The sequence below is a fragment of the Artemia franciscana genome, chromosome 12 (genome assembly GCF_032884065.1).
Source record: "Artemia franciscana chromosome 12, ASM3288406v1, whole genome shotgun sequence".
Taxonomy (NCBI): domain Eukaryota; kingdom Metazoa; phylum Arthropoda; class Branchiopoda; order Anostraca; family Artemiidae; genus Artemia; species Artemia franciscana.
Window position 1 is genome coordinate 35,219,018 of NC_088874.1, and position 27,861 is coordinate 35,246,878.

Consider the following 27,861-nt stretch of genomic DNA (forward strand, 5'->3'; position numbering starts at 1 on the left):
TGGAGCAATAGAACTAGACAAGCTCCGTCGATGAAGCTTGTCTAACCTTTACCCAGATATAGTAAAGCAAAGTCCTTTAACTCTAATCACCAACTCGGACAATGCTTTAACATGTTTTATATCTTCGGGTACATCTTACCAACAATTCAGTCCTACATAACGAAAATAAAAAGTACATCACGTCAATGGAGCAATAGGACTAGACAAGCTCCGTCGATGAAGCTTGTCTAACCTTTACCCAGATATAGTAAAGCAAAGTCCTTTAACTCTAATCACAAATTCGGACAATGCTTTAACATGTTTTATATCTTCGGGTACATCTTACCAACAATTCAGTCCTACATAACGAAAATAAAAAGTACATCACGTCAATGGAGCAATAGGACTAGACAAGCTCCGTCGGTGAAGCTTGTCTAACCTTTACCCAGATATAGTAAAGCAAAGTCCTTTAACTCTAATCACCAACTCGGACAATTCTTTGATATGTTTTATATCTTCGGGTACATCTTACCAACAATTCAGTCCTACATAACAAAAAGAAAAAGTACATCACGTCAATGGAGCAATAGGACTAGACAAGCTCCGTCGATGAAGCTTGTCTAACCTTTACCCAGATATAGTAAAGCAAAGTCCTTTAACTCTAATCACAAACTCGGACAATGCTTTAACATGTTTTATATCTTCGGGTACATCTTACCAACAATTCAGTCCTACATAACGAAAATAAAAAGTACATCACGTCAATGGAGCAATAGAACTAGACAAGCTCCGTCGGTGAAGCTTGTCTAACCTTTACCCAGATATAGTAAAGCAAAGTCCTTTAACTCTAATCACAAATTCGGACAATGCTTTAACATGTTTTATATCTTCGGGTACATCTTACCAACAATTCAGTCCTACATAACGAAAATAAAAAGTACATCACGTCAATGGAGCAATAGAACTAGACAAGCTCCGTCGGTGAAGCTTGTCTAACCTTTACCCAGATATAGTAAAGCAAAGTCCTTTAACTCTAATCACAAACTCGGACAATGCTTTAACATGTTTTATATCTTCGGGTACATCTTACCAACAATTCAGTCCTACATAACGAAAATAAAAAGTACATCACGTCAATGGAGCAATAGGACTAGAAAAGCTCCGTCGATGAAGCTTGTCTAACCTTTACCCAGATATAGTAAAGCAAAGTCCTTTAACTCTAATCACAAACTCGGACAATGCTTTAACATGTTTTATATCTTCGGGTACATCTTACCAACAATTCAGTCCTACATAACGAAAATAAAAAGTACATCACGTCAATGGAGCAATAGGACTAGACAAGCTCCGTCGGTGAAGCTTGTCTAACCTTTACCCAGATATAGTAAAGCAAAGTCCTTTAACTCTAATCACAAACTCGGACAATGCTTTAACATGTTTTATATCTTCGGGTACATCTTACCAACAATTCAGTCCTACATAACGAAAATAAAAAGTACATCACGTCAATGGAGCAATAGGACTAGACAAGCTCCGTCGGTGAAGCTTGTCTAACCTTTACCCAGATATAGTAAAGCAAAGTCCTTTAACTCTAATCACCAACTCGGACAATTCTTTGATATGTTTTATATCTTCGGGTACATCTGACTTACAATTCGGTCCTATGTAACAAAAAGAAAAAGTACATCATTTCAACGGAGCAATAGGACGAGACAGCTTCGTCGATGAAGCTGGTCTAGTTGAAGAGTTATGCACCTGATCTCGTAACTGAGATATAATATTAAAACAAGGTCGTCAGTTACTGTTCGTAATCCACTGCATTAGCTTTACCTTACTGAAAAAAGACTGTATTGGAAGGTTGGTATAGAAGTATAATTAGCAAAACCGTAACCTAAGTAAACTAATAAAACTTGCCTTTATATTTATCTTATAAATACTATTATTCCAATAGAGTATGGACATGTGACTTACTTGTAGCAAAAATCACTTGGATGAGTATAATAATTTCTTAAACTTCCATGAATTGGAGGGGTGGCGCAAAAGATTATGTCCAGGCACAAATTATATCGTCCAGACTTGCAATACTCGCAGACTCTACAAGGAACTCCTGGTTCGATGGCCACTCTGTCACCTAGAATTGATTAAAGTTATTTGAAAGCCAATACAAAGAGAATATAACTTCATGAAACTTAATTGTATTTGGTTCATACCCAAAACCCAAAAGGTTATACCTTTTGTTTACTTATGATTAGGTAAAAATCAAGGCTAAAACATCAGAAAGGAGCATTTTCAAATTTGGATGTTTTTTTTTATTTATTCACTTATTTTCTTTTTATTATTGAGGATAAACAGGGTAACCCCACTACGAAAGAAAGAACGCATTTTAAAAATCTACTACGTTTAGACACATGTCACACTTATGAGGTTATGAAATGGTAGAAGCAACATGTGTTAATATAACTAAAGTTCAATTGGAATTCCAGTAAAATAAACACAGTATCAAACAGTATTCTAAGACTGACTCATTCAAAAAACAAGAGCCAAGAGCTCATATGGCACTTGTGACGAGGCCAGAAGAGCTAAGAGCCAAGAGCTCATATGGTATGAGCTCTAACAAAATTCTAAGAATCAATAGATTGATTTAGAAGGAAAATCAGAGGCTAAGTGCCGGTCGCGATTCATTAAAATCAGAAAATTCATTAAAATCCGATCACGCACTCGTAAGTTATAAATACCTCATTTTTTCTAATTTTTCCTCTTCCTTTAGCCCCCCAGATGGTCGAATCTGGGAAAAGGACTTTATCAAGTCAATTTGTGCAGCTCCCTAACACGCCTACCAATTTTCCTCGTCCTAGCACGTCCAGAATCACCAAACTCGCCAAACCACTTAACCCCTCCCCCAAGGACTTTATCAAGTCAATTTGTGCAGCTCCCTGACACGCCTACCAATTTTCCTCGTCCTAGCACGTCCAGAATCACCAAGCTCGCCAAACCACTTAACCCCTCCCCCAACTCCCCCAAAGAGAGCAAATCCAGTACGGTTACGTCAATCACGTATCTACGACATTTGCTTATTCTATCCACCAAGCTTCATCCCGATTCCTCCACTCTACCTTTTCCAAGGTTTCCAATTTCCCCCTCCAACTCCCCCCAATGTCAACAGATCTGGTCGGGATTTGAGATAAGAGCTCTGAGACCTCAATTACTTCTATATATTAAATTTCATTAAAATCCGATCACCCGTTCTTAAGTTAAAAATACCTCAATTTTTCTAATTTTTCTAAATTAAAACCCCCCAGCTTCTCCAAAGAGAATGGATCCGTTCCAATTATGTCAATCACGTATCTAGAACTTGTGCTTATTCTTCCCATCAAGTTTCATCCCGATCTCTCCCCTCTAAGCGTTTTCCAAGATTTCTGTTTCCCTCCTCCAACCTCCTATGTCCCCGGATCCAATTCGAGTTGAAATGGAGCATCTGAGACATAAGATCCTTCTATATACCAATCATTAACATCTGATTACCTATTCGTAAGATAAAAATACCTCAATTTTCACGTTTTCCAAGAATTCTGGTTTCCCCCTCCAACTCCCCCCAATGTCACAGGATCTGGACAGAATTTAAAATAAGACCTTTAAAGCACAAGATCCTTCTAAATATCAAATTTCATTAAGATCTGATGACCCGTTCGTAAGTTACAAATACCTCATTTTTCCGAAGTACCCCTCCCCCCCAACTCCACCAAAGAGAACTGATCCGGTCCGGTTATGTCAGACACGTATCTTAGACTTGTTTTTATTCTTCTCATCCAGTTTCATCCTGATCTCTCCGCTTTAAGTATTTTCTAAGATTTCCACCCACCCCCAACTCCCCCCCCCAATGACGCTGGATCAGGTTGAGATTTAAAATAAGAGATCTGAGCTACGAGTTCCTTCTAAATATGAAGTTTCATGAGGATCCGATTACTCCTTCGTAAGTTAAAAATACTTCATTTTTTCTAATTTTTCAGAATTAACTCTCCCCCCGCCTCCAATTCCCCCAAACAGAGCGGATCCGTTCCAGTTATGTCAATTATGTATCTAGGACTTGTGCTTGTTTTTCCCACCAAGTTTCATCCCGATCCCTCCACTCTAAGTGTTTTCCAAGATTTTAGGTTTCCCCCTCCCAACTCCCCCCAATGTCACCAGATCCGAGGAGCTCCTGGTTCGATGGCCACTCTGTCACCTAGAATTGATTAAAGTTATTTGAAAGCCAATACAAAGAGAATATAACTTCATGAAACTTAATTGTATTTGGTTCATACCCAAAACCCAAAAGGTTATACCTTTTGTTTCCTTATGATTAGGTAAAAATCAAGGCTAAAACATCAGAAAGGAGCATTTTCAAATTTGGATGTTTTTTTTTATTTATTCACTTATTTTCTTTTTATTATTGAGGATAAACAGGGTAACCTCACTACGAAAGAAAGAACGCATTTAAAAATCTACTACGTTTAGACACATGTCACACTTATGAGGTTATGAAATGGTAGAGGCAACATGTGTTAATATAACTAAAGTTCAATTGGAATTCCAGTAAAACAAACACAGTATCAAACAGTATTCTAAGACTGACTCATTCAAAAAACAAGAGCTAAGAGCTCATATGGCACTTGTGACGAGGCCAGAAGAGCTAAGAGCCAAGAGCTCACATGGTATGAGCTCTAACAAAATTCTAAGAATCAATAGATTGATTTAGAAGGAAAATCAGAGGCTAAGTGCCGGTCGCGATTCATTAAATTCAGAAAATTCATTAAAATCCGATCACGAACTCGTAAGTTATAAATACCTCATTTTTTCTAATTTTTCCTCTCCCTTTAGCCCCCCAGATGGTCGAATCTGGGAAAAGGACTTTATCAAGTCAATTTGTGCAGCTCCCTAACACGCCTACCAATTTTCCTCGTCCTAGCACGTCCAGAATCACCAAACTCGCCAAACCACTTAACCCCTCCCCCAAGGACTTTATCAAGTCAATTTGTGCAGCTCCCTGACACGCCTACCAATTTTCCTCGTCCTAGCACGTCCAGAATCACCAAACTCGCCAAACCACTTAACCCCTCCCCCAACTCCCCCAAAGAGAGCGAATCCAGTACGGTTACGTCAATCACGTATCTACGACATTTGCTTATTCTATCCACCAAGCTTCATCCCGATTCCTCCACTCTACCTTTTCCAAGGTTTCCGATTTCCCCCTCCAACTCCCCCCAATGTCAACAGATCTGGTCGGGATTTGAGATAAGAGCTCTGAGACCTCAATTACTTCTATATATCAAATTTCATTAAGATCTGGTCACCCGTTCTTAAGTTAAAAATGCCTCAATTTTTCTAATTTTTCTAAATTAACACCCCCCAGCTTCTCCAAAAAGAAATGGATCCGTTCCAATTATGTCAATCACGTATCTAGAACTTGTCCTTATTCTTCCCATCAAGTTTCACCCCGATCTCTCTCCTCTAAGCGTTTTCCAAGATTTCTGTTTCCCTCCTCCAATCTCCTATATCCCCGGATCCAATTCGAGTTGAAATGGAGCATCTGAGACATAAGATCCTTCTATATATCAAGTTTCATTAACATCTGATCACCTATTCGTAAGATAAAAATACCTCAAATTTTCACGTTTTCCAAGAATTCTGGTTTCCCCCTTCAACTCCCCCCAATGTCACAGGATCTGGTCAGAATTTAAAATAAGACTTTTAAAGCACAATATCCTTCTAAATATCAAATTTCATTAAGATCTGATCACCCGTTCGTAAGTTACAAATACCTCATTTTTCCGAATTAACACTCCCCCCCCCCAACTCCACCAAAGAGAGCTGATCCGATCCGGTTATGTTAGTCACGTATCTTTTGACTTGTTTTTATTCTTCCCATCCAGTTTCATCCTGATCTCTCCGCTTTAAGTATTTTCTAAGATTTCCGCCCCTCCCCCCCCCAAATGACGCTGGATCCGGTTGAGATTTAAAATAAGAGATCTGAGCTACGATTTCCTTCTAAATATGAAGTTTCATGAAGATCCGATTACTCCTTCGTAAGTTAAAAATACTTCATTTTTCTAATTTTTCAGAATTAACTCTCCTCCCGCCTCCAATTCCCCCAAACAGAGCGGATCCGTTCCGGTTATGTCAATCATGTATCTAGGACGTGTGCTTATTTTTCCCACCAAGTTTCATCCTGATCCCTCCACTCTAAGTGTTTTCCAAGATTTTAGGTTTCCCCCACCCAACTCCCCCCAGTGTCACCAGATCCGGCCGGGATTGAAAATAAGAGCTTTGAGACACGATATCCTTCCAAACATCAAATTTCATTAAGATCTGATCAACCGTTCGTAAGTTAAAAATACTTCATTTTTTCTATTTTTCCGACCTAACCGGCCCCCACTCCCCCCCAGATGGTCAAATCGGGAAAACCACTATTTCAAATTTAATCTGGTCCGGTCCCTGATACGCCTGCCAAATTTCATCGTCCTAGCTTACCTGAAAGTGACTAAAGTAGCAAAACCGGGACCGACAGACAGACCGACAGACCGACAGAACTTAAGATTGCTATATGTGACTTGGTTAATACCAAGTGCCATAACAAAAAACACTTTTATGTCTCATTTTCAATATAAGAAATCCCCTTCAGATGCAAAATTCAAAAAATTAATACAATACTCACAACAGTAAGAAACAATGACAACCTCAACAGAAACTGTCCAAGCCATTTAGGGCAAATCAAGTCAGAAAGGGCAACTCAGAAAGCACAGACCTAAGCTCATGAAAGGGGATAAATGAGATATATTAATAGAGTTTAATATCAAATTGGTCACGCAAGGTAATTTATTGTTTATATTTTTTTTGTTGATTTCGGTATGTGGTCTCATTGTCCATATTCTCTCTTTATTTTCCTTGAATTTAGCACAGCCTCGAAAGCTTCGCTTATGTTGTGCTATTGATTAAGAAATGTTTATTTCTAATAAAATTGTTCTACTACTACTACTACTACTACTACTACTACTACTACTACTACTACTACTACTACTACTACTACTACTACTACTACTACTACTACTACTACTACTACTACTACTACTACTACTACTACTACTACTACTACTACTACTACTACTACTACTACTACTACTACTACTATCATCTTTACACAGGCGGAGTGAGTCCCTTCGGTAATCACCTTGAGATTTGAAAGCTTGCAAACCAGTTTTGACAATGGGTGATCGGGATGTAAGAGGCAGCGTGTTAAGTCTCAAGGCTGACTTCGAGCGGGCAACTAAATTTTCAAAAACCCTTGTTCTTATTTTAAGCTTTCTCAAGCAGGGAGCGTGCATAGGGAATCTAAGGATAAACAAGCACTTGAGGGAATGCAGTTGCAATGTGGCAGTAATTCTGAGATTTTTGGGAAAGGTAGATCAATCGAAGCTGGGCTCCCTACAATTGTAACTGATACGTGTCTGAGAAGGAGTAATCAAAATACAATTGCTTCATTTTCTTATATTTGAAGTAATATGAGGTTGAGTCTATGTTTTTCCGAAAAAAATTAATTGAAACTTAAGCTATGTTCTAATGAATTAAAACCAAGAGTTCTAGGAAAGAACCAACTAAATTTTTAGAACATATTTTTAAAGCAGGAAAAATTTTGGTCACATGAACAATTTCTAGTTGTAAAAAAAATTCTCCAACTACTATCTACTTTATTAAGGTTAGTTTTCTAATCTTCGTTTCCATGTTTCTTGTTGAAATTAGTTATAAGTTGAAGCCCCCCTCCCCCAGCTCACAAAAACACTAATCAATCCTCCTGACTTTCGTTATACATTTTTACAAAACTAGGAATAAAGCTCTTCGCTAACCCCTGGTGGGCACAGCGTACCGGCCAAAGTCTCTCAACAGGCACTGCAACCCTGCGCGGATTGCAGTTTTAGCAAGTTTTAGACTTTCTAAAACTACACAAAAGATTCGTCACCAATCTAGGGAAATCTAATAGCTGCATAATGAATTATTTTTTAGACCATACTGCATTTCTATTTTACTATATAATGAGATTAAATTTTATTATTTCCTATATAATTATACTATTATACTATATACTATATATAGTATGCTATATATATATATATATATATATGGTATACTATATACTATTATACTATATAATGCTTGCTACAGGCTTTGGGTACATGTTGCATAACGTCTTACGATTGTTTTCACAGCTGAAGATCAATAGCTAGCAGCAAGTTTATTACACAGATCATAAAGGGTAATTAACATCTTTAATTGAATATAGTTAAATGAAAAAGTATTCTTTTCTTAAAAAATGCATCTCAAAACTTAGTCTTGACTCAGTTTTAAAACTTAACTGTAATTAAAAACATTTATGCTAAATTATTGTTGGTAAACTATTTAAATAAAAACTACGAAAATTGTGAGACAAATAAGTGACTAGACATTTGAAAAGCTCAAGCTCGGTCCGGTCCAGTCCAAGTAAAAAATTTGGTCAGAGTGATCAAAGGCTTAAAAGCCTGATTAGTGTATAGCCAAGACAGATAGTCTCTGTGAGAGGCAAAGCTGGCATAGGTTTTAATGGCCCTTGATATTAACCAAGTGCCATATAGGGATCGCAAATTCTCTCGGTTTGTCGGTCTGTCTGTCGGTCCCGGTTTTGCTACTTTAGGCACTTCCAGGTAAGCTAAGACGATGAAATTTGGCAGGCGTATCGGGGACCGAACCAGATTAAATTAGAAACATTTGTTTTCCCGATTTGACCATCTGGGGGGGGGGCCAGTTAATTCGGAAAAAATAGAAAAAATGAAGTATTTTTAACTTACGAAAGGGTGATGGGATCTTAATGAAATTTGATGTTTGGAAGGATATCGTGTCTCAGAGCTGTTATTTCAAATCCCGATTGGATCTGGTGACATTGGGGGGGGAGTTGGGAGGGGGAGACCTAAAACTTGTAAAACACTTAGAGTGGAGGGATCGGGGTGAAACTTGATGGGGAAAATAAGCACAAGTCCTAGATACATGATTGACATAACCAGAATGGATCCGCTCTCTTTGGGATAGTTGGGGGGGGGGTAATTCTGAAAAATTAGAAAAATGAGGTATTTTCAACTTACGAACGGGTCATCGGATCTCAATGAAATTTGATGTTTAGAAAGATATCGTGTCTCAGAGGCCTTATTTTAAATCCTGACCGGATCTGGTGACATTGGGAGGAGTTAGGAGGGGGAAACCTAAAACTTGGAAAACACTTAGAGTGCAGCGATCGGGATGAAACTTGGTGGGGAAAATAAGTACAAGTCCTAGATACATAATTGACATAACCGGAACGGATCCGCTCTCTTTGGGGTATTGTGGGGGGGGGGTAATTCTGAAAAATTAGAAAAAATGAGGTATTTTTAACTTACGAACGGGTGATAGGATCTCAATGAAATTTGATATTTAGAAGGATATCGTGTCTCAAAGCTCTTATTTTAAATCCCGACCGGATCTGGTGACATTGGGAGGAGTTTGGGGTGGGGGAACCTAAAATCATGGAACACGCTTAGATTGGAGGGATCGGGATGAAACTTAGTGGGAAAAATAAACAGAAGTCTTAGATACGTGATTAACATAATTGGAACGGATCCCCTCTATTGGGGGGGGGGGGTTAATTCTGAAAAATTAGAAAAAATTACTTATTTTTAACTTACGAAGAAGTGATCGGATCTTCATGAAACTTCATATTTAGAAGGACCTCGTAACTCAGATCTTTTATTTTAAATCTCAACCGGATCCAGCATAATTGGGGGGAGGGGCAGTTGGGGGGGACCGGAAATCTTAGAAAATACTTAAAGTGGTGAGATCAGGATGAAACTGGATGGGAAGAATAAAAACCTGTCTAAGATACGTGACTGACATAACCGTACCGGATCTGATCTCTTTGGTGGAGTTGGGGGGAGGGGGTAATTTTGAAAATTCAGGCATTTGTAACTTACGAAAGGGTGACCAGATCTTAATGAAATTTGGTATTTAGAAGGATCTTGTGCTTTAAAGCTCTAATTTTAAATTCCGACCAGATCCTGTGTCATTGGGGGGGAGTTGGACGGGAAATCGGAATTCTTGGAAAACGGGAAAAATGGGGTATTTTTATCTTACGAATAGATAATTGGATCTTAGAAATTTGATATTTAGAAGGAAATCTTGGAAAACACTTAAAGCAGAGAGATCAGGATGAAACTTGATGGAAAAAATAAGCACAAGTCCTAGCACGTGATTGACATAACCGGAACGGATCCGCTCTCCTTGGGGGAGTTGGGGGGGGGCTAGGATTTATTTTGAAAAATGAAAAATTTAGGTATTTATAACTTACGAAGGAGTAATCATATCATAATGAAATTTTATATTCAGAAGGACCTCATAGCTTAGATATCTTGTTTCAAATCCCGATTGGATCAAGTGTCATTGGGGGGAGGGGGAATCAGAAATCTTGGAAAACGCTTAAAGTGGAGAGATCAGGATGAAACTTAGTGGGAAGAATAAACACAAGTCGAAGATACCTGTCTGAAATAACCGGAGCTGATCCGCTCTCTTTGGTGGAGCTGGGGGGAGGGGGGATTAATTCGGAAAAATTAGAAAAAGTGAGGTATTTGTAACTTACGAATGGGTGGTCAGATCTTAATGAAATTTGGGATTTAGAAGCATCTTGTTTCCCATCTAATTCATTAGACGTGACTTTTTATGTTTTGAACTGGATAAAAAGAAGATAGACCAATAAACTTAATAGCTTTGATTGACTTCAGCATTATTCAATCAAATATCCTTATCTGCATAGGTGCCAACGAGTTTTACTTCTTCAGTGGAGAGGGGCAAGTAATGTTCCCTTGGTTGAAGACCGAAAACATAAAAATATTGTATTACCACTGTTTCTTTGTTGGCGAGGGGGTGGGGGGAGTTTAGATCGGTTTCAGAGGTAATTTCATGACACGCTTCCCAATCCTCCCATCTTCAGGAAGCACTACCTATGCATTAGGAAACAAGGGGGGATCTAGGTGACTAAGGCAGACTCCCTAACATAGCTTTATTAGTAATTCAAGTACTTACTGTTATAGCGACCACACTTTGCGGCCACTTATAGCGATAAACCGGTTTTCTGTCTCAACTCGGAGATAATCAGCATAGCCGAAGCGAGATAAAATATTTTCATCATATTTTGGTATGTTTCATTGGGATTAACCTAACTTCACTTCTTTGGTGTGGTCGCTATAACACGTAATTACTGTGACTCGTAAAGAAGAAGATAACCACAAGAATTTCTAATTAGACTGGGACGAACTTGCCAAAAAATATCTATTCATCAAAATTTGTAAGATAAAAAGTAGTAGTGATTGGTATAGAAGGTAGGGGATATCCCCCAAAATTTCAGTGGCGCCGCAGAATGGGCCAATCTGTGTTGCAAAATATTTTTGTGTGCTGTAAGACAAATTTTTAGGCCCCATAGAAGGCTAAAATAATGCAAACCCAAACTTCTGAGATAGCCCAACGGTTTAGAATTATGAAAAAATTGTCTATAAAGATCCTAGTTTAAAACCAACAACATATTGGCAAATTTGCTGATAAACGTTAATATAGCCTGTACAAAATGAACGCGGAAAAATTGGGGGACGGGGATGGGGGACGGTTAAATCGGAAAAATTAGAAAAAAGAGTTATTTTTCACTTACGAACGGGTGATCGGATCTTAATGAAATTTGATGTATGGAAGGATATCGTGTCCCAGAGCTCTTATTTTAAATCCCGACCACATCAGGTGACACTGGGGGGAGTTGGGGTGGGGAACCTAAAATCTTGGAAAACGCTTAGAGTGGAGGAATCGGGATGAAGCTTGGTGGGAAAAATAAGCACAATTCCTAGGTACGTGATTGACATAACCGGAACGGATTCGCTCTCTTTGGGGGAGTTGGGGAGAGGGTTAATTCTGAAAAATGAGGTATTTTTAACTTATGAAGGAGTAATCGGATCTTATTGAAATTTCATGTTTCGAATGTTATAGTGTCTTAAAGCTCTTATTTATATCCCGACCGTATCCGGTGACATTAGGGGGAGTTAGGGGAGGGGGGCTAAAATCTTGGAAAACGCTTAGAGTCGAGGGATTGGGATGAAACTTGGTGGGAAAAATAATCACAAGTCCTAGATACGCGATTGACATAACCGAAACGGATCCGCTCTCTTTGGGAAAGTTGGGGGAGGGTTAATTTTGAAAAATTAGAAAAAGGGGGATATTTTTAACTTACGAAGTAGTAATCCAGATCTTAATGAAATTTGATGTTTGGAAGGAAATCGTGTCTCAGAGCTCTTATTTTAAATCCCGACTGGATCCGGTGAAACTGGGGAGAGTTGGGGGGAACCTAAATTTTTGGAAAACCCTTAGAGTGGAAGGATCGGGATGACACTTGGTGGGAAAAACAATCAAAAGTCCTAGATACGTGATTGACATAACCGGAACGGATACGCTCTCTTTGGGGGAGTGGGGGGGGAAGGGTGAATTCTAAAACATAAGAAAAATGAGGTATTTTTAACTTACGAAGAAATGATCGGATCTTTATGAAATTTTATATGTAGAAGGACCTCGTAACTCACATCTCTTATTTTAAATCTTTACTGGATCCAGTGTCATTGGGGGGGGGACCGGAAATCTTGGAAAACACTGAAAGCGGAGGGATCAGGATGAAACTTTGTGGGAAGAATAAGCACAACTCAAGATAAGTGACTGACATAACCGGACCGTATCCGCTCTCTTCAGTGGAGTCGGGGGGGGGGCTAATTTGGAAAAAATAGAAAAAATGAGGTATTTGTAATTTACTAACGGGTAATTAGATCTTAATGAAATTTCATATTTAGAAGGATCTTGTGCTTTAGAACTCTCAATTTAAATCCCGACCAGATCCAGTGACATTGGGGGGAGTTGGAGGGGGAAACCAGAAATCTTGAAAAATGCTTAGAGTGGAGGGATCGGGACAAAATTTGATGGGAAGAATAAGCACAAGCTATAGATACATGATTGACATAATTGGAAGGGATTCGTTCTCTATGGGGGAGCTGTGGGTTATTAATTTGAGAAAAACTGGAAAAATTGACGTATTTTTAACTTAAGAACGAGTGACCAGATCTTAATGAAATTTAATATTTAGAAGGAACTCATGTCTCAGAGCTTTTATTTCAAATACCGATTAGATGTGTTGAGATTGGGGGAAATTGAAGGGGGAAACCGGAAATCTTGGAAAACGCTTATAAATGTCCTTGATTCGTGATTGACGAAACCGGACTGGATTCACTTTCTTTGGGGAAGTTAAGGGTATTGGATTCAGTGCTTTGGCGAGTTTGGTGCTTCTCGACGTGCTAGGACGATGCAAATTGACAGGTGTGTCAGGGAGCTGCACAAATCGACTTGATAAAGTCGTTCTCCCTGATTCGACCATCTGCGGGGGGGGGGGGGGATTGAAGGATTCTTAAAATTTTGCTAGAGCTCATGCCATACGAGCTCTTGGCTCTTCCGACCTCGTCACAAGTGATGAGCTCTTAGCTCTTGTTTCATAGTGCTATGAAAAATGTTTATTTACACTTCTTCATGATAGTTTATAGCCTTAAAGCAGAATTAAGGAAGATAGACGAGTAGTAAGGGTAAATCAGATAGTACATCGGTTCTCCGAGCCGCTTGAAGGCAATTGGAAACAAACTAACAATTCAAAAATTCATGACCGACAACATCCATTGGACTTAATGGTGACAGGACAACTTACATTTTTATATTGTCTAGGATTAGTCTACTGATTAAGTCCGTTGGAATCGCAGGTGGGCGACCTAGACTTAGGTTTGAAACATAACCGACAATGTCTAATAGACAGCTAATAAGAGTCGCAACCGGGGAAAATTGTATTTGGAGTTTTTCAGATTCTTGCTGAGAGTGGTAACTATATAATCACAAATTTTTACTGGGGATATACTTTCTAATTTAAACAAAATTAGATTGAAAACTAGAAACGATTCACCATTCGCCCTTTTCAAATTTTATTTTAGCATCCCAAAATCAACCTCATATATCACTTATCCCCCAACAGACCTTTCCGAGGTTTCCGACAAGGATTTGAATTGAACCACATCCTGTTAGACACCCGGACATCTGGTATAACTGAAAATATTGACGAAGGATTTAGGGAGCATCTTTTAGTCTGCTATCCGGACGAATTACTAATATCAAGCTGCTATCTTACTTTTTTAGAATAGCGTCTGATTGCTGGATATGAAAGAGGATACGAGTTAACGCGCTAAACAATGAGCTTTTAGAATTTACTCCTTACCAGGATATAACCAAAAGTATACGATCAACTTACGGCAACCTTGTCTCTTTGAAATTTTATTGGAAGATTCTTTAAAAGCTTTACGAAGCTGTTGCTCTTCCTCATTGGCTGCGTATGTCGTCGATATTGGATTGGTTCATTGAAACTGAGAAACTTAAACTCTGTTCTGTTTACAGCAAGCATTTGAAGGTTTTACTTAAAAAAAAGAGCTAAGAGCTCATATGGCACTTGTGACGAGGTCGGAAGAGCCAAGAACTCATATGGAATGAGCTCTAGCAAAATTTTAGGAATGAATAGATTGCTTTAAAAGGAAAATCAGAGGCTTAATGAAGGTCGGGATTAAAAATAAGAACTCTGAGTCACGAGGTCCTTCTAAATGTCAAAATCCATTAAGATCCGTTCACACATTCGTAAGTTAGAAACACCTCAATTTTTCTAATTTTTTTCTCTCCCTTATGGCCCCCAGGTGGTCGAATCAGGGAAAACGACTTTATGAAGTCAATTTGTGCAGCTCCCTGACACACCTACCAATTTTCATCGTTCTAGCACGTCCAGAAGCACCAAACTCGCCAAAGCACTGAATCCCTCTTAAATCCCCCAAAGAGAGCGGATCCAGTCCGGTCACGCCAATAACGAATCTACGACATTTATAAGAGTTTTCCAAGATTTCCAGTTTACCCCTCCAACTCCCCAATCTCAACTCTTTTAGAGAGTTCTAAAGCACAAGATCCTTCAAAATATCAAATTTCATTAAGATCTTAACACTCGTTTGGTAAGTTACAAATACCTCACTTTTCTAATTTTTCCAAATTACCCCCCCCCCCCTCGAACTCCACTAAAGAGAGCGGATACGTTCCGGTTATGTCAGTCATTTATCTTGGACTTGTGTTTATTCTTCCCACCAAGTTTCATCCTGATCTCTCCGCTTTAAGCGTTTTCCAAGATTTCCACCCCCCCCCCCAATGACTCTGGATCCGTAGGGATTTAAAATAAGAGACCTGAAATACAGGGTCCTTCTAAATATGAAATTTCATAAAGATCCGATCATTTCTTCGTAAGTTAAAAATATCTCATTTTTTTTATTTTAGAATTAACCCTTCCCCCCAAACTCCCCCAAAAGAGAGCAGATCCATTCCGGTTATGTCAATCACGTATGTAGGACTTGTGCTTATTTTTCCCACCAAGTTTCATCCCGATCTCTCCACTCTAAGCGTTTTCCAAAATTTTACGTCCCCCCAAGTCCCCCCAATGTCACCGGATCCGGTCGGGATTTAAAATAAGACCTCTGAGACACGATTTCCTTCCAAACATCAGGTTTCACTAAGATCTGATCACCCATTCGTAAGTTATAAATATCTCCTTTTTTCTAATTTTTCCGATTTAACGGTCCCCCCACCATTCCCCCCTCCCAGATGGTCGAATCGGGGAAACGATTCAACTTCTAATTTAATCTGGCCTGGTTCCTGGTACGCCTGCCAAATTTCATCGTCCTAGCTTACCTGGAAGTCCCTAAAGTAGCAAAACCAGGACAGACAGACCGACCGACAGAATTTGCGATCGCTAATGTTACTTGGTTAATACCAAGTGCCATAAAAACCAATCCCTGAAGGAAACAGATTTGTTATAAAATTCCGGAATATGGTGGACCCGATTAACATTGTGCCGTCCTCTGAAAGAAATACCAAGAAAAGGACAATTGATGTTACTTTTTGCCTTTACAACTTATCTTCGAGTATGAATAAATGAAGTTAAATATTTGTTTTATTCTCTATTGTTGAAATGTTCTTGTTTCGCTTTTCTTCTTTTCCATTACTCCCTTTTGTCAATATTTTTAAGAGCGGACAAAAAAGTATTGATTATTTCATGCTTTTTGCCAAAAATCCCTCACAAAACAAATTTTACATGCATATAAAATACCTTACCTTATTGTAATACCTTATTGTAATACTTATTGTTATACCTTTATTGTAATAATTATATAAAGTGAAAAGTTTTAATAATTACAAAACTAAAATCGAAACCGAAATCTTGACAAGTATTTAATGACAAACCATGAAACACAAATTTAAGAAAGTATGCAAATTTTTGGGCAAGAAATGATACAGACTTTTGAAACGGGAATCGCGGTAAAACGGAATGGGAATACTACACATTTAAACGAAATTGCAGCAAACCAATCAAAACAATCTGCAATTAAGGAACGATAATTTTGTTAACCACATTACCCTGCCACCGCAAAAACAGATTTGAAGAAATAAAGATCAATAATGTTTTTTTTAGGTCAATGAAAATATTGGACGAAAAGAGAGAATGCTGCTGTTTAGACTTTTAATTCTTTCATTTTTTTTTGCTGGCATTCCGCGTTGTTTCATTTTATTAGTCTACTTATATCAAGCTGTTTTGTTCGCATTTTGTTCACTCTTCACTCTTTTCATTCAGAATTTTCGTTGGCCTTAAGAAAAACATTTTTTTATCTTTGTTTCTAGAGATTAAAGCAAAAATTTGACGTAAAAACTTAAGAGAGGGAAAATATTCACGTAAAAATAGGGAAAATAATAATATTAAAAAAGAAAACTCACGGGCGTTACAAAGTTATATAAAAACCTAGCCAAAAATATTAGCTGTACGTTTTTTCTCCTTTTTTAAGCCTTTAACTTAAGCAGAGCCAAATATAAAAAAAAAACACAAAAGTAACACAAAACAGAAAAATCTGCTACTTTCAAAAGTGTAGATTGGAGTCATTCATGGCAATTAAGGACGCTGAATTGAAGGCGATTAGAGAGGAGAATCAGACAAATCTGTTTCCATTTTCACAATTTTTTTTTTTGTCCAAAATATAGTCCAAAAATATAAACAAGATTTCGCCAAAAGTTTAAAATAGGACTGGAGTATGAAATATTGGAAATTTGAGAAAAAAAGATAAAAAATACCATTAATTCTTGCGGGAACAATATGGTCTATATCCTTGGTCTACACTCAGAAATATACAAATATATAAAATAATATTACTTATCAAAGTGACCCACCTACTTGAAGGTTCTTTACCCCAGGACCACATCTGGCAACAATGCCACCAGATTCGTGACCAAGAATCATGGGCTCCTTTACAATGAAATCGCCAATTTTACCCTTAGTCCAATAATGAACGTCTGATCCACAAATTCCAACAGAAGCCATCTGTATTAAGACTTCTGTAAAATATGAAAAGAAAGAAAAAATTAATAAAAACAAATTAATTAACTAATTACTTATATGGGACTAGCGTATTATATAGTCATTGAAATGAATATCCTATACAAAATGTTTGCGTTTTTTAACAAAATATTTTGCTTTATTGGCAATTTTTTGAACATCAATAACTTTTTGGGCCTTAGTGCTGTATATTGTGTCAAACATACATAAACGCATCAGGATGTATACAATCAATACTGATTTCCCCTCCTCTTGTCATATTTTCCCTTTTATTAGGTCCTTTTCTTGTCTTTGCAATAATAAAGCAGGAGATCACGCTTAAATAAGGGAATTACCTGGCATCTAGAAGACTCTGTATGACTGACTCCCATTTGTCGCGATCTTGTACCAGGTCTTCAGCAGCTCTCCCACTTTCTGCTAAAATTTCGAAATTCACCAATGGTGTTCCGACAGAAACACTTGGTGCTTCCAAACGCTGCCCCCGGAACAGTAGCTTAGGAGATCTGAGTAATGCTCGGGATGAACAAAAATACTGTGTCCACGCAAAATTTTGCCCATATTCAAAGATTAAAATTAGCTTGCATAGGCATAAAAAAACAGGCACCCAAGATTAGGATGAGATAAGATAAAAAACTGAAATATATAAAATATTCACTTTTATTTTGGAATATGCTAAAACCCCAATTTTGTTCTCTTCCTACTAGGAGAAAAATAAAAAAAAATTTAACACTGAGATTTAAATCCACTTCTCCATAGATATCTCTCAAAAACCTCACCTCGAGTGGATGAGAACCTACTGTGCAAGAAAGCTGGAGACCCCTCTTCGTTCCAAAAGACTTCATCTGCCCAATACGATTATCCCACTTAACAACTCTTCCATCAGACTCATTGCCTAGCATGGATGCCCACTGTGTTTGGCTGGTGCTTCAAAAACATTTTTGGCACCACTTCCAAAGATCCAGAACATGATTAACATGGCAGGTTCAGCCGTTCCTTGGGTCTCTCTCCGGTCTGTAGGAGAAAAGTTCAATGTAGCGTCAATGACTTTTCTATAAGTACATAAACTCACATCATTCACTATTTTCCTCTTTTTGTACCTTTCACTGTCCAACCGACAATTATGACATCAAGGAACACAGCTGAGACAAATAAAAGTTAATACACCGAGAACAGAGTACTTGAAGAACAGCTTCACTTGACGTTATGCTTCAACGATCTTCCTGGGGACTTTATCTTTAAAAGTTTATCTTTTAGACTTTAGTTAACTTTTCAACAGTTACACTGTTGAACAGTTAAAGAGCTTGAACTAACCGCGCATAGGCTACTCTTTTTGAAGACAGCCAATCATAAAGTAACAACACAAAGCACAATGTAACGGCCAATCATAAAGTAATAACACAAAAGCTGCAATAAGAACCGTTATTAAATTACTAGACACATTTTCGCGGTACACAGGTCTCAATCTAACCACAGATATTTGGGGTACAAGGAGGAGTGTTGGAAGAACCATTTGCCCACTGTCCTGTGTTCTCAAACCATACACAATCTATCACTCAGCCAGACCTTGGGAAATCGATGGAATAATGATAAAATCTGATCCTCACGCTTTTTTAACCTACATAGACAAACTATCAACTTCAATAAAAGCGTTTAAATCGATTTGATATTTTGATAAGTTATTAGGAGGTGGGAATAGTAGATATCCCCTATAGCCGTCCTGGCCGAGTGGGTTGTTGCGCTGGATTCGGGATCCTTTGTCTGAGAGGACGCGGGTTCGAATCCCAGTGTACCAATTCTTCAGTTTGGGATGGGGGTCAGTGGCGTGACTCTGTAAGCTTAGCCAGAGTCGACCCAGCTCTAAATGGGTACCTGGAGACAGCCAATTTGAAGACAGCCAATCATAAAGTAATAACACAAAAGCTGCAATAAGAACCGTTATTAAATTACTAGACACATTTTCGCGGTACACAGGTCTCAATCTAACCACAGATATTTGGGGTACAAGGAGGAGTGTTGGAAGAACCATTTGCCCACTGTCCTGTGTTCTCAAACCATACACAATCTATCACTCAGCCAGACCTTGGGAAATCGATGGAATAATGATAAAATCTGATCCTCACGCTTTTTTAACCTACATAGACAAACTATCAACTTCAATAAAAGCGTTTAAATCGATTTGATATTTTGATAAGTTATTAGGAGGTGGGAATAGTAGATATCCCCTATAGCCGTCCTGGCCGAGTGGGTTGTTGCGCTGGATTCGGGATCCTTTGTCTGAGAGGACGCGGGTTCGAATCCCAGTGTACCAATTCTTCAGTTTGGGATGGGGGTCAGTGGCGTGACTATGTAAGCTTAGCCAGAGTCGACCCAGCTCTAAATGGGTACCTGGAAAAATCTGGGGAAGGTACACAGGAAGGGTGTGCGAAAGCACAGGATGGCTGGCCCCCAACCCCCCATTGCACTTCCTGGCTGAAGGGCCAAGAAACGGAGATCAGCACCGCCGGTACGGACTGTAAAGTCTAATGCCGTATCCTTTACCTTTACCTTACCTTTACCCCCTATAGAAAGTGATGAAAGAGGAGTGTTAGCCGGTCTGACAGTCTATTTGAGGTAATGCTGGTAGCTGGTAGTATTAGCAATAACGAACATAATGAATTCCGACTTAATATCATTTTTTGACTTAACGACTTAACATCTATTTTCGAAAATAGTAAATCGATTTTCGGCATAACAAAAAAACAAAATCTAAGGATAAAATAAAACAAATTAAAAAAGATCAATACGCGCAGGAGCATTGCAAATTTTGAGTATTCGTACAAATTTTGAGACTCCTGGGAAAGGAGCCGCTCCCCATCCCCCTTACAAACTTTTCTGAAAATAGCACCTAGATGTCCCACATTACGTTCTTTGGATAAAATTACGAATAAAATAAAAACAAATAAAATATGACAATAATCTTGATCATGTATGCCAGGGCTAAAGCAGAAACTATCCCCTTTGTTTTAAACAAAACAAAAATAAACACTTGTTGCTAATATTCAGCATTTCAGTGAGTTTGCAAGCAATGGCCGGGAAAATTATGTGTTGAAATTTATGAACAAGGTTGATCCAACCATACTGAACCAACCCTTAAGACTTATCTCGTGATAAACAAGCTTGGGTATGAGAATCGTCAGCTAAGACACGTACGTAGAAATTTATTTTGGAGAGATGAAACATGTCAAGGGAACGGGGAAGAGGCAAAGGCAGACAAAAAAAGTAGAGGTATTATCTGAAGAATATTTCTAATCATAGATTAGAGCTTTAATATTGCAAGGGGAGTAAGAAGCCATAGAAAAAAACTTTTATCTATGTTAATATGTTATCCATGAAGGATAACCGATTGCCAAAGATCGCTCTTGTCAGCCATCCATCTAGGATGAAACGAAAGTAGAATGCCCCCGAATGTATTTCGTAAATAAAGACTTAAGGGAAATTTGAACTTCTTGGGAGGGTGTAAAGAGGGAGGAAGAGCATGCGTAACTTTTTCCCCTCAGGTGGCTTGGTGCTTCAGTGAGTTATTATTATTGTCATAGGCAACGCAATAGCACTGCCTAAGTAAAGATTATTATTATTAATAGTATGCTCCCATAATCCTGATAAACTCAGATATCCTGGACTAAACTTCCCCCTAAGTCCCTATTTATTCCCCAATCCATAACTGGACAGGGAGGTATCGAAATAGTTGGGTTCAGTATATCAATGAGCATGTCAATAGTTGTCCAGTTTCAGTTGTCTTTTATTTAGAACCTTATTTTCATTTACAGTCTAAGTTCCGTTTTTCGCCCATGTTTATCTCCATTTAATTACAGGTTAAAGAAATGTTTCTTTCTAAATTAATTTTCATTTTTGACAGTATTTCTTTCTCCTTGGATTTCTTCTTTCCAAAGCTTGTTGCATAAGTCTGGCCGCTTCCGAATCGTGTTCGACGACTTTTGCATATCCCTGCTTTTTACCGCTGTATCTGTATGCTCTTTATCTGTAAACATACCGATCTTATTCCTTGCTTGACTCTAGTTACTCTTTTTTATAAGTGTTATGAATCAATTAGTTTTATCAACCTGTCTAATTACAATGATGTATTTATCAATTATGATAATAAACTATACATAATTAGCTTAAACATCATTAATTATAGCGTTTCTTTACCCATTTAATTCTTTCCATAATACTTTATTCAGAGTTTTTACTAATTTTTTTTTTTTTTTTTAAATAAACTTTCATCTTATGGCACCTGATTAAATAACAAAAAACAAGTTTTTTTAACTGAAAGTAAGGAGCGACATTAAAACCTAAAACGAACAGAAATTACTTCGTATATGAAAGGGACAGCTTCCTCATCAACGTCCCGCTCTTTACGCTAAAGCTTGACTCTTTCTCTCAACTCTACTTTATGAAACAGTAAAAAACTTTAGCGTAACGAGTGGGGGTTGATGAGGAAGCAGCCCCTTTCATATACGAAGTAATTTCTGTTCGTTTTAAGTTTTAATGTCGCTCCTTACTTTCAGTTAAAAAAAAAAATTGTTTTTTTTTAATTTGACTTTTGGACGTTTTTGAATCAATGCATGTTTTGATTTTGGCTCTCCGCAGAGGAATGATTAAAACAAAATTTGCATATTAATTTTTTTGGCTAAATGACTTTCCCATAGTTTTGATCGAATGATTTTGAGAAAAAAGGGAGCGGGAGAGGAAGCCTAGTTGCCCTCCGATTTTTTGGTTACTTAAAAAGGCAAATAGAACTTTTAATTTTTTACGAATGTTTTTACTAGTAAAAGATATACTTAACTTATAAATTAGCTTACGTAACGAACTTTTGTATTCTCATGTTTTTATTACATGTATGAGGGGGTTCACCCCCTCGTCAGTACCTCGCTCTTTACAATAAAGCTTAAATTTTGTCCTACTTCATTAAGAATGACCCCTGAATCACAAAAGCCGTAGAATAAATAGTTGAAATTAGTAAAAATACTTTAGCGTAAAGAGCGAGGTATTAGGAGGAGTTGAGTCCCTTATATGTGTAATAATTTCTGTTCGTTTTAAGTTTTGATGCTGCCCGTTACTTCCAGATGAAAAAACTTTTTCAGATTTATTTTTTCATTGTTTTTTTTCAATAATGCTAGAAAATCCTGCGCTCCCTTCATGGAAATTTCCTTCCCCCATAACAAATTCCTCGATGGAAAGTTCCCCCAGCATATCCCCCTCTTCTCAACCCTTCCCCAACCAAAAACTCCCCCTGAAAACGTCTGTACACTTCCCAATACCCATTACTATAAGTAAGCACTGGTCAAAGTTCGTAACTTGTAGCCCCTCCCACGGGGACTGTGAGGGAGTAAGTCGTCCCCAAAGACATGGTTACAAGGTTTTTCGACTACGCTGAATAAAATGGCTATCTCATAATTTTAATCCGTTGACTTTGGAAAATAATTAGCATGGGAGGGGGCCTAGGTGCCCTTCAATTTTTTTGGTCACTTAAAAAGGGCACTACAACTTTTCATTTCCGTTAGAATGAGCCCTTTCGCAACATTCTAGGACCACTGAGTTGATACGATCGCCCCTGGGGAAAAAACAAAAAAGAAATTAAAAAATAAACAAACAAAGAAACGCGCATCCGTGATCTGCCTTCTGGCAAAAAATACAAAATTCCACATTTTTGTAGATAGGAGCTTGAAACTTCTACAATAGGGTTCTCTGATACGCTGAATCTGATGGTGTGATTTTTGTTAAGATTCTATGACTTTTAGGGGGTGTTCCCCTTATTTTCTAAAATAAGGCAAATTTTCTCAGGCTCGTAACTTTTGATGGACAAGACTAAACTTGATGAAACTTATATATTTATAATCAGCATTAAAATGCAATTCTTTTGATGTAGCTATTGGTATCAAAATTCCATTTTTTAGAATTTTGGTTACTATTGAGCCGGGTCGCTCCTTACTACAGTTCGTTACCACGAACTGTTTGATTAAGAAAAATGTTTCCTCTTTTTTGGTAATTTCACATATTCCCTTGATGATGCAACATCTTAAAATTGACATTTGAGAGAGACGGGGAAAAAAAACCTCTCTCTAATTCTTAGTATGTGACTTTTGTTCAGACTGAAGTGATTTTGAAAATACTTTCAAAAAGACAATTTAGTAATTTGGCTTATCTATTTAGGGCTTATCTACTACTAATTTTAGATCAGTTTTTATTGCGGTATTGCTTATCTATTTAGTGCACGCTTGATTGACAATGACAATATACGAACATTTTACGTACGCCTCATGGTAATATGTATTTCCATATTTTCGATAAATAAAACTTTTACATTGATAAGTCACGTTATGGTGTGTTTAAATTAGTTAAATTATGTATGAAAGCAAAACAGGCAAATTAAATGCAAAATAATGAATCCCAAAATTATATGCAAAAATGAATCCCATTTTAAGAACAATCGCCGTAGTTATTTGAATCATATACAATATTTACAACTTAAAAGATTGAATGAGGTAACTCAAATACACTTAAAACTAGATCATCAATCTAATTCCAAAGTAACTAGGTCTTAACTTAAACATACTCCAGTTCAGTGGGAATTAGGCTAATAAATCTTAAGGCAATTTCAGACCAAAACTTTGGCTTACGTTTTCCCTTCAAACTGGCCATTTTTGCGGATTATTAAAGAGCTTATGGTCAAACTTACTGTTCTATAACATACAAAAATATCGTATAAATTTGAGCTGATATTTACTCAACTTAACGGCAACAGAAACGTACAAACGGACGTACTTGTAAGTCTGTTTGCATTTAAAGAGAGACTGCCCACTAAAATCCAGAATCCATCAATTCAGTTTTAAAAAAATGCGAAGAAAGTGAATATATCTGAAAAATACAGGGCTAAAATATAGGAAAAATAACGGGTAAAGTCAGTATTATGAAAGCAAGACTGATTTAGGTTCTCCTCGAGTTGAATACTTTCCAGAATTCCGATCACCTTTTCATTGGGATATATGGGTATTTTTCTGTTCTTCCCTCTTCTATGGTCTATATATAAAGTTTTATTCTGCCCACAAAGAGAAGACGCATGGGAATCGCTTGAAGCAATGTTATTAGGGGTTTTATTAATGTTTTTGAGTGCCACTAATTTTAAATTATCTTATAGACATAAAAAATAAAAAGTCACTGCAGTTTACCGTTTTCCTTTGGTTCTTCAACTTCATACTTTTCCTAAAACAAACAAAAACATTTAAACATGGACAAAATTACATAAATACATTGAAAGTGAATATATATCATTATATCCCGGTATTGAATATTTTTTTTGCTGTTATCATACCTTTAAACTATAGCTAGGTCAATGGAGATTTTAGCTTTCACTGCTGCATTTCTGAATAGTAACGTATAATACATTACGTCATTGATGACGTATAAATATATTACGTCATTGATAACGTAATTGATGACGTTATATACCTATTGATAGTGGGTCTCTCAAAGACCCACTAGTTTTAAACTATCTTATAGACATAAAAAATAAATAGTTACTATCACGCTACAGTAATGCACTGCAGGGCCGACGCAGGGACCTTAGTAGTCAAGAAGCGTCGTTAATACTTAAATAAAATAATAAAAAGTCACTGGAATTTACCGTTTTCCTTTGGTTCTTCAACTTCATACTTTTCCTAAAACAAACAAAAACATTTAAACATGGACAAAATTACATAAATACATTGAAAGTGAATATATATCATTATATCCCGGTATTGAATATTTTTTTTGCTGTTATCATACTTCTAAAACTCTAGCTAGGTCAATGGAGTTTGTAGCTTCCATTGCTGCATATCTGAATATATAACTTTCATTACGACAGAAGTTATTTTCTAAGCATTTTTCACAATAGCTTTACTTAAAAGGAGGAGCTTGCAGAAAGATTGAGGGGATCTTAACCCTAGAAAAGGACAAAAGAAACAAAATATGCTTACAGCAAATTAATTAGGGCTATTCAAACTTTAGATGTTTAAAGTCAGCAAGCTACATGAAAATAGCAACGAAGACCACACTACCTTTCCATATCAAACAAACACTAAGCAGAAACAATAGGGATTTTATTTATAGGACAGTGGAATTCAATTCAGTAGATATTTCGACCCTAAATCTAAGGGACGTCTTCAGCACAACACCAGAAATATATATATATATATATATATATATATATATATATATATATATATATATATATATATATATATATATATATATATATATATATATATATATATATATATATATATATATATATATATATATACTTACATTAAACTGTGAGAATTAAAACTAATAATGTTTAAAAACAGCCCTAGCATTCTTGCTTCAACAAAGTTCAACCACGACTTTTGAAAAGTTTTTGAAAACATTACTAGTTTTAATTCTCACATTTTAATGTAAGTTTATATATATATATATATATATATATATATATATATATATATATATATATATATATATATATATATATATATATATATATATATATATATATTTGGTGTATATTTTTATATTTACATATATATATATATTTATATATATATATATATATATATATATATATATATATATATATATATATATATATATATATATATATATATATATATATATATATATATATATACATGTATATATATATAAATATATATATATATATATATATATATATATATATATATATATATATATATATATATATATATATATATATCTTGTGTTGTGCTGAAGACGGCTGTATATATCCACTATATACACTACACAACATAGGGCTGAAATATCCACTGAATTGAATTCTACTGTCTTAGGAAAAAATTCCCTATTGTTTCTACTTTTTGTTTGTTTCTACGGGATGCAGAGGACTTGGAACTCTTTTTTTTTTCTCAAGCTTTAGTTAAATTTCATAATTTTTCGTGTAATTTCAGCTCAACAAACGTATTCAGCTTCATACTGTTCCTCAAACAAACAACTGCTTTAATTTTGATGTAAATTACAGTAAGCATATTACAAGATATATTAAAAGTGAATGCTTATTGTTGTACTCGAGTTAATTAACTGTTGACAAAGAATAGGAATCTTCCATTGGAAGCGACAAAAAAGACTTTGCGAAGGAATTCAATTACTTATTCTGAAACTGAATTTTCCATCACGATCAGCGGTAACTTTTACAATTAGAATTTCCCTAAATTACAGCAAAAGAAGGAACCCACTGAAAAAAAGGATTCAAACCAAGTTACACCGGTGGTGAAATTACACAAACACATTAAAATTGAACAATTATTGTAGTACCCGAGTCAATTAGCGCTCGTTACACACCCTCTTTGCTACCCTCCCTATGAGTATCATTGAGGATACTCATAGGGATGCTTACTAAGTTACTTAAGAGGAAGGAGGCATACCTTCCACTATTTTTTCCCCGCCATAGCAAAAAAAAATTGGTCTACTGATGTCAAACTTGACCTTCATCTCTAATCAACTTAACAGGTATTTGGGGCAGAGTTTTGGGGCAGTACTACTTAAAATCTGTAATGAATGATCTTTCGTTCAAACCTCTCATTTTTGGTCATAGTTATCTAGCAGGCTTAGATTACATTTCTTTCTCTCTGTAGCTGGCTTTGAAGGCGTATCGTTAGGTCTTGACACAGTTATTTTTAATTCTAACTTTCTTCAACTCTGAGACTTCAAAAACTCTTACGTTTTTCTTCATCATACGCGTTTATTGCATTTTTCGCTCCCGCTATTGTTCCTGAAGCGCAATTTGGGGGAAAAGTTAATTATTCTTACCTCCTTTAAGAATGCTGATACCACAGATTAAGAAAAAATTCCTAAATTTGATATTCATTGGTCATTTTCATTTAAACATTTAGGTGTTGTTGTTGTTGCTGAGTTGACAAATTCAATGTTCTTAGATAAAAGCGTCAGTCAAAATTATAAACAATCAGTAAAATAGTAGAAACGAATTAAGGGTTATGTTTCTCTTCTTTTTAGGGAAAAGGGCAGGGAGCAAGGATGAGGCTTAGGGGTTAATTGCCCTCATATTTTTGCCCCTCCCTAGATTTTTAATACTTTTTCCGGTATTTTCATTGAAAAATGGCTTTACTGGTGCTCTCATTTAAAAAAATTAAGAATCAACAAAATACCCCCCTTAAATTTTGATAAATATATTCACCCCCCCCCCACCAAAAAAAAGAAAATTGTGAATCAGTGCCCCTGCTTGGCTATGGAAAAAGAGAAGATAATTTAATCTGTAGGCCTAAATACTTTAAATA

At 36.7% G+C, this 27,861-nt stretch overlaps 1 protein-coding gene across 4 annotated transcripts in view; it reads right to left on the reverse strand.

The window, feature by feature from the left end:
- LOC136034037 (sorbitol dehydrogenase-like) overlaps positions 1–27,861 on the reverse strand; it is a 72,099-nt gene that overhangs the window by 21,683 nt on the left and 22,555 nt on the right. For 3 of the 4 annotated variants that reach the window (XM_065715103.1, XM_065715104.1, XM_065715105.1), the window contains 3 exons: positions 24,742–24,775; positions 17,368–17,532; positions 1,951–2,110 (listed from right to left, as the gene is read on the reverse strand). In XM_065715103.1, the coding sequence (XP_065571175.1) occupies positions 1,951–2,110; positions 17,368–17,532; positions 24,742–24,775 (359 nt within the window). The remainder of the gene's footprint in view (positions 1–1,950; positions 2,111–17,367; positions 17,533–24,741; positions 24,776–27,861) is intronic. The other variant, XM_065715106.1, reaches the window with a different exon arrangement.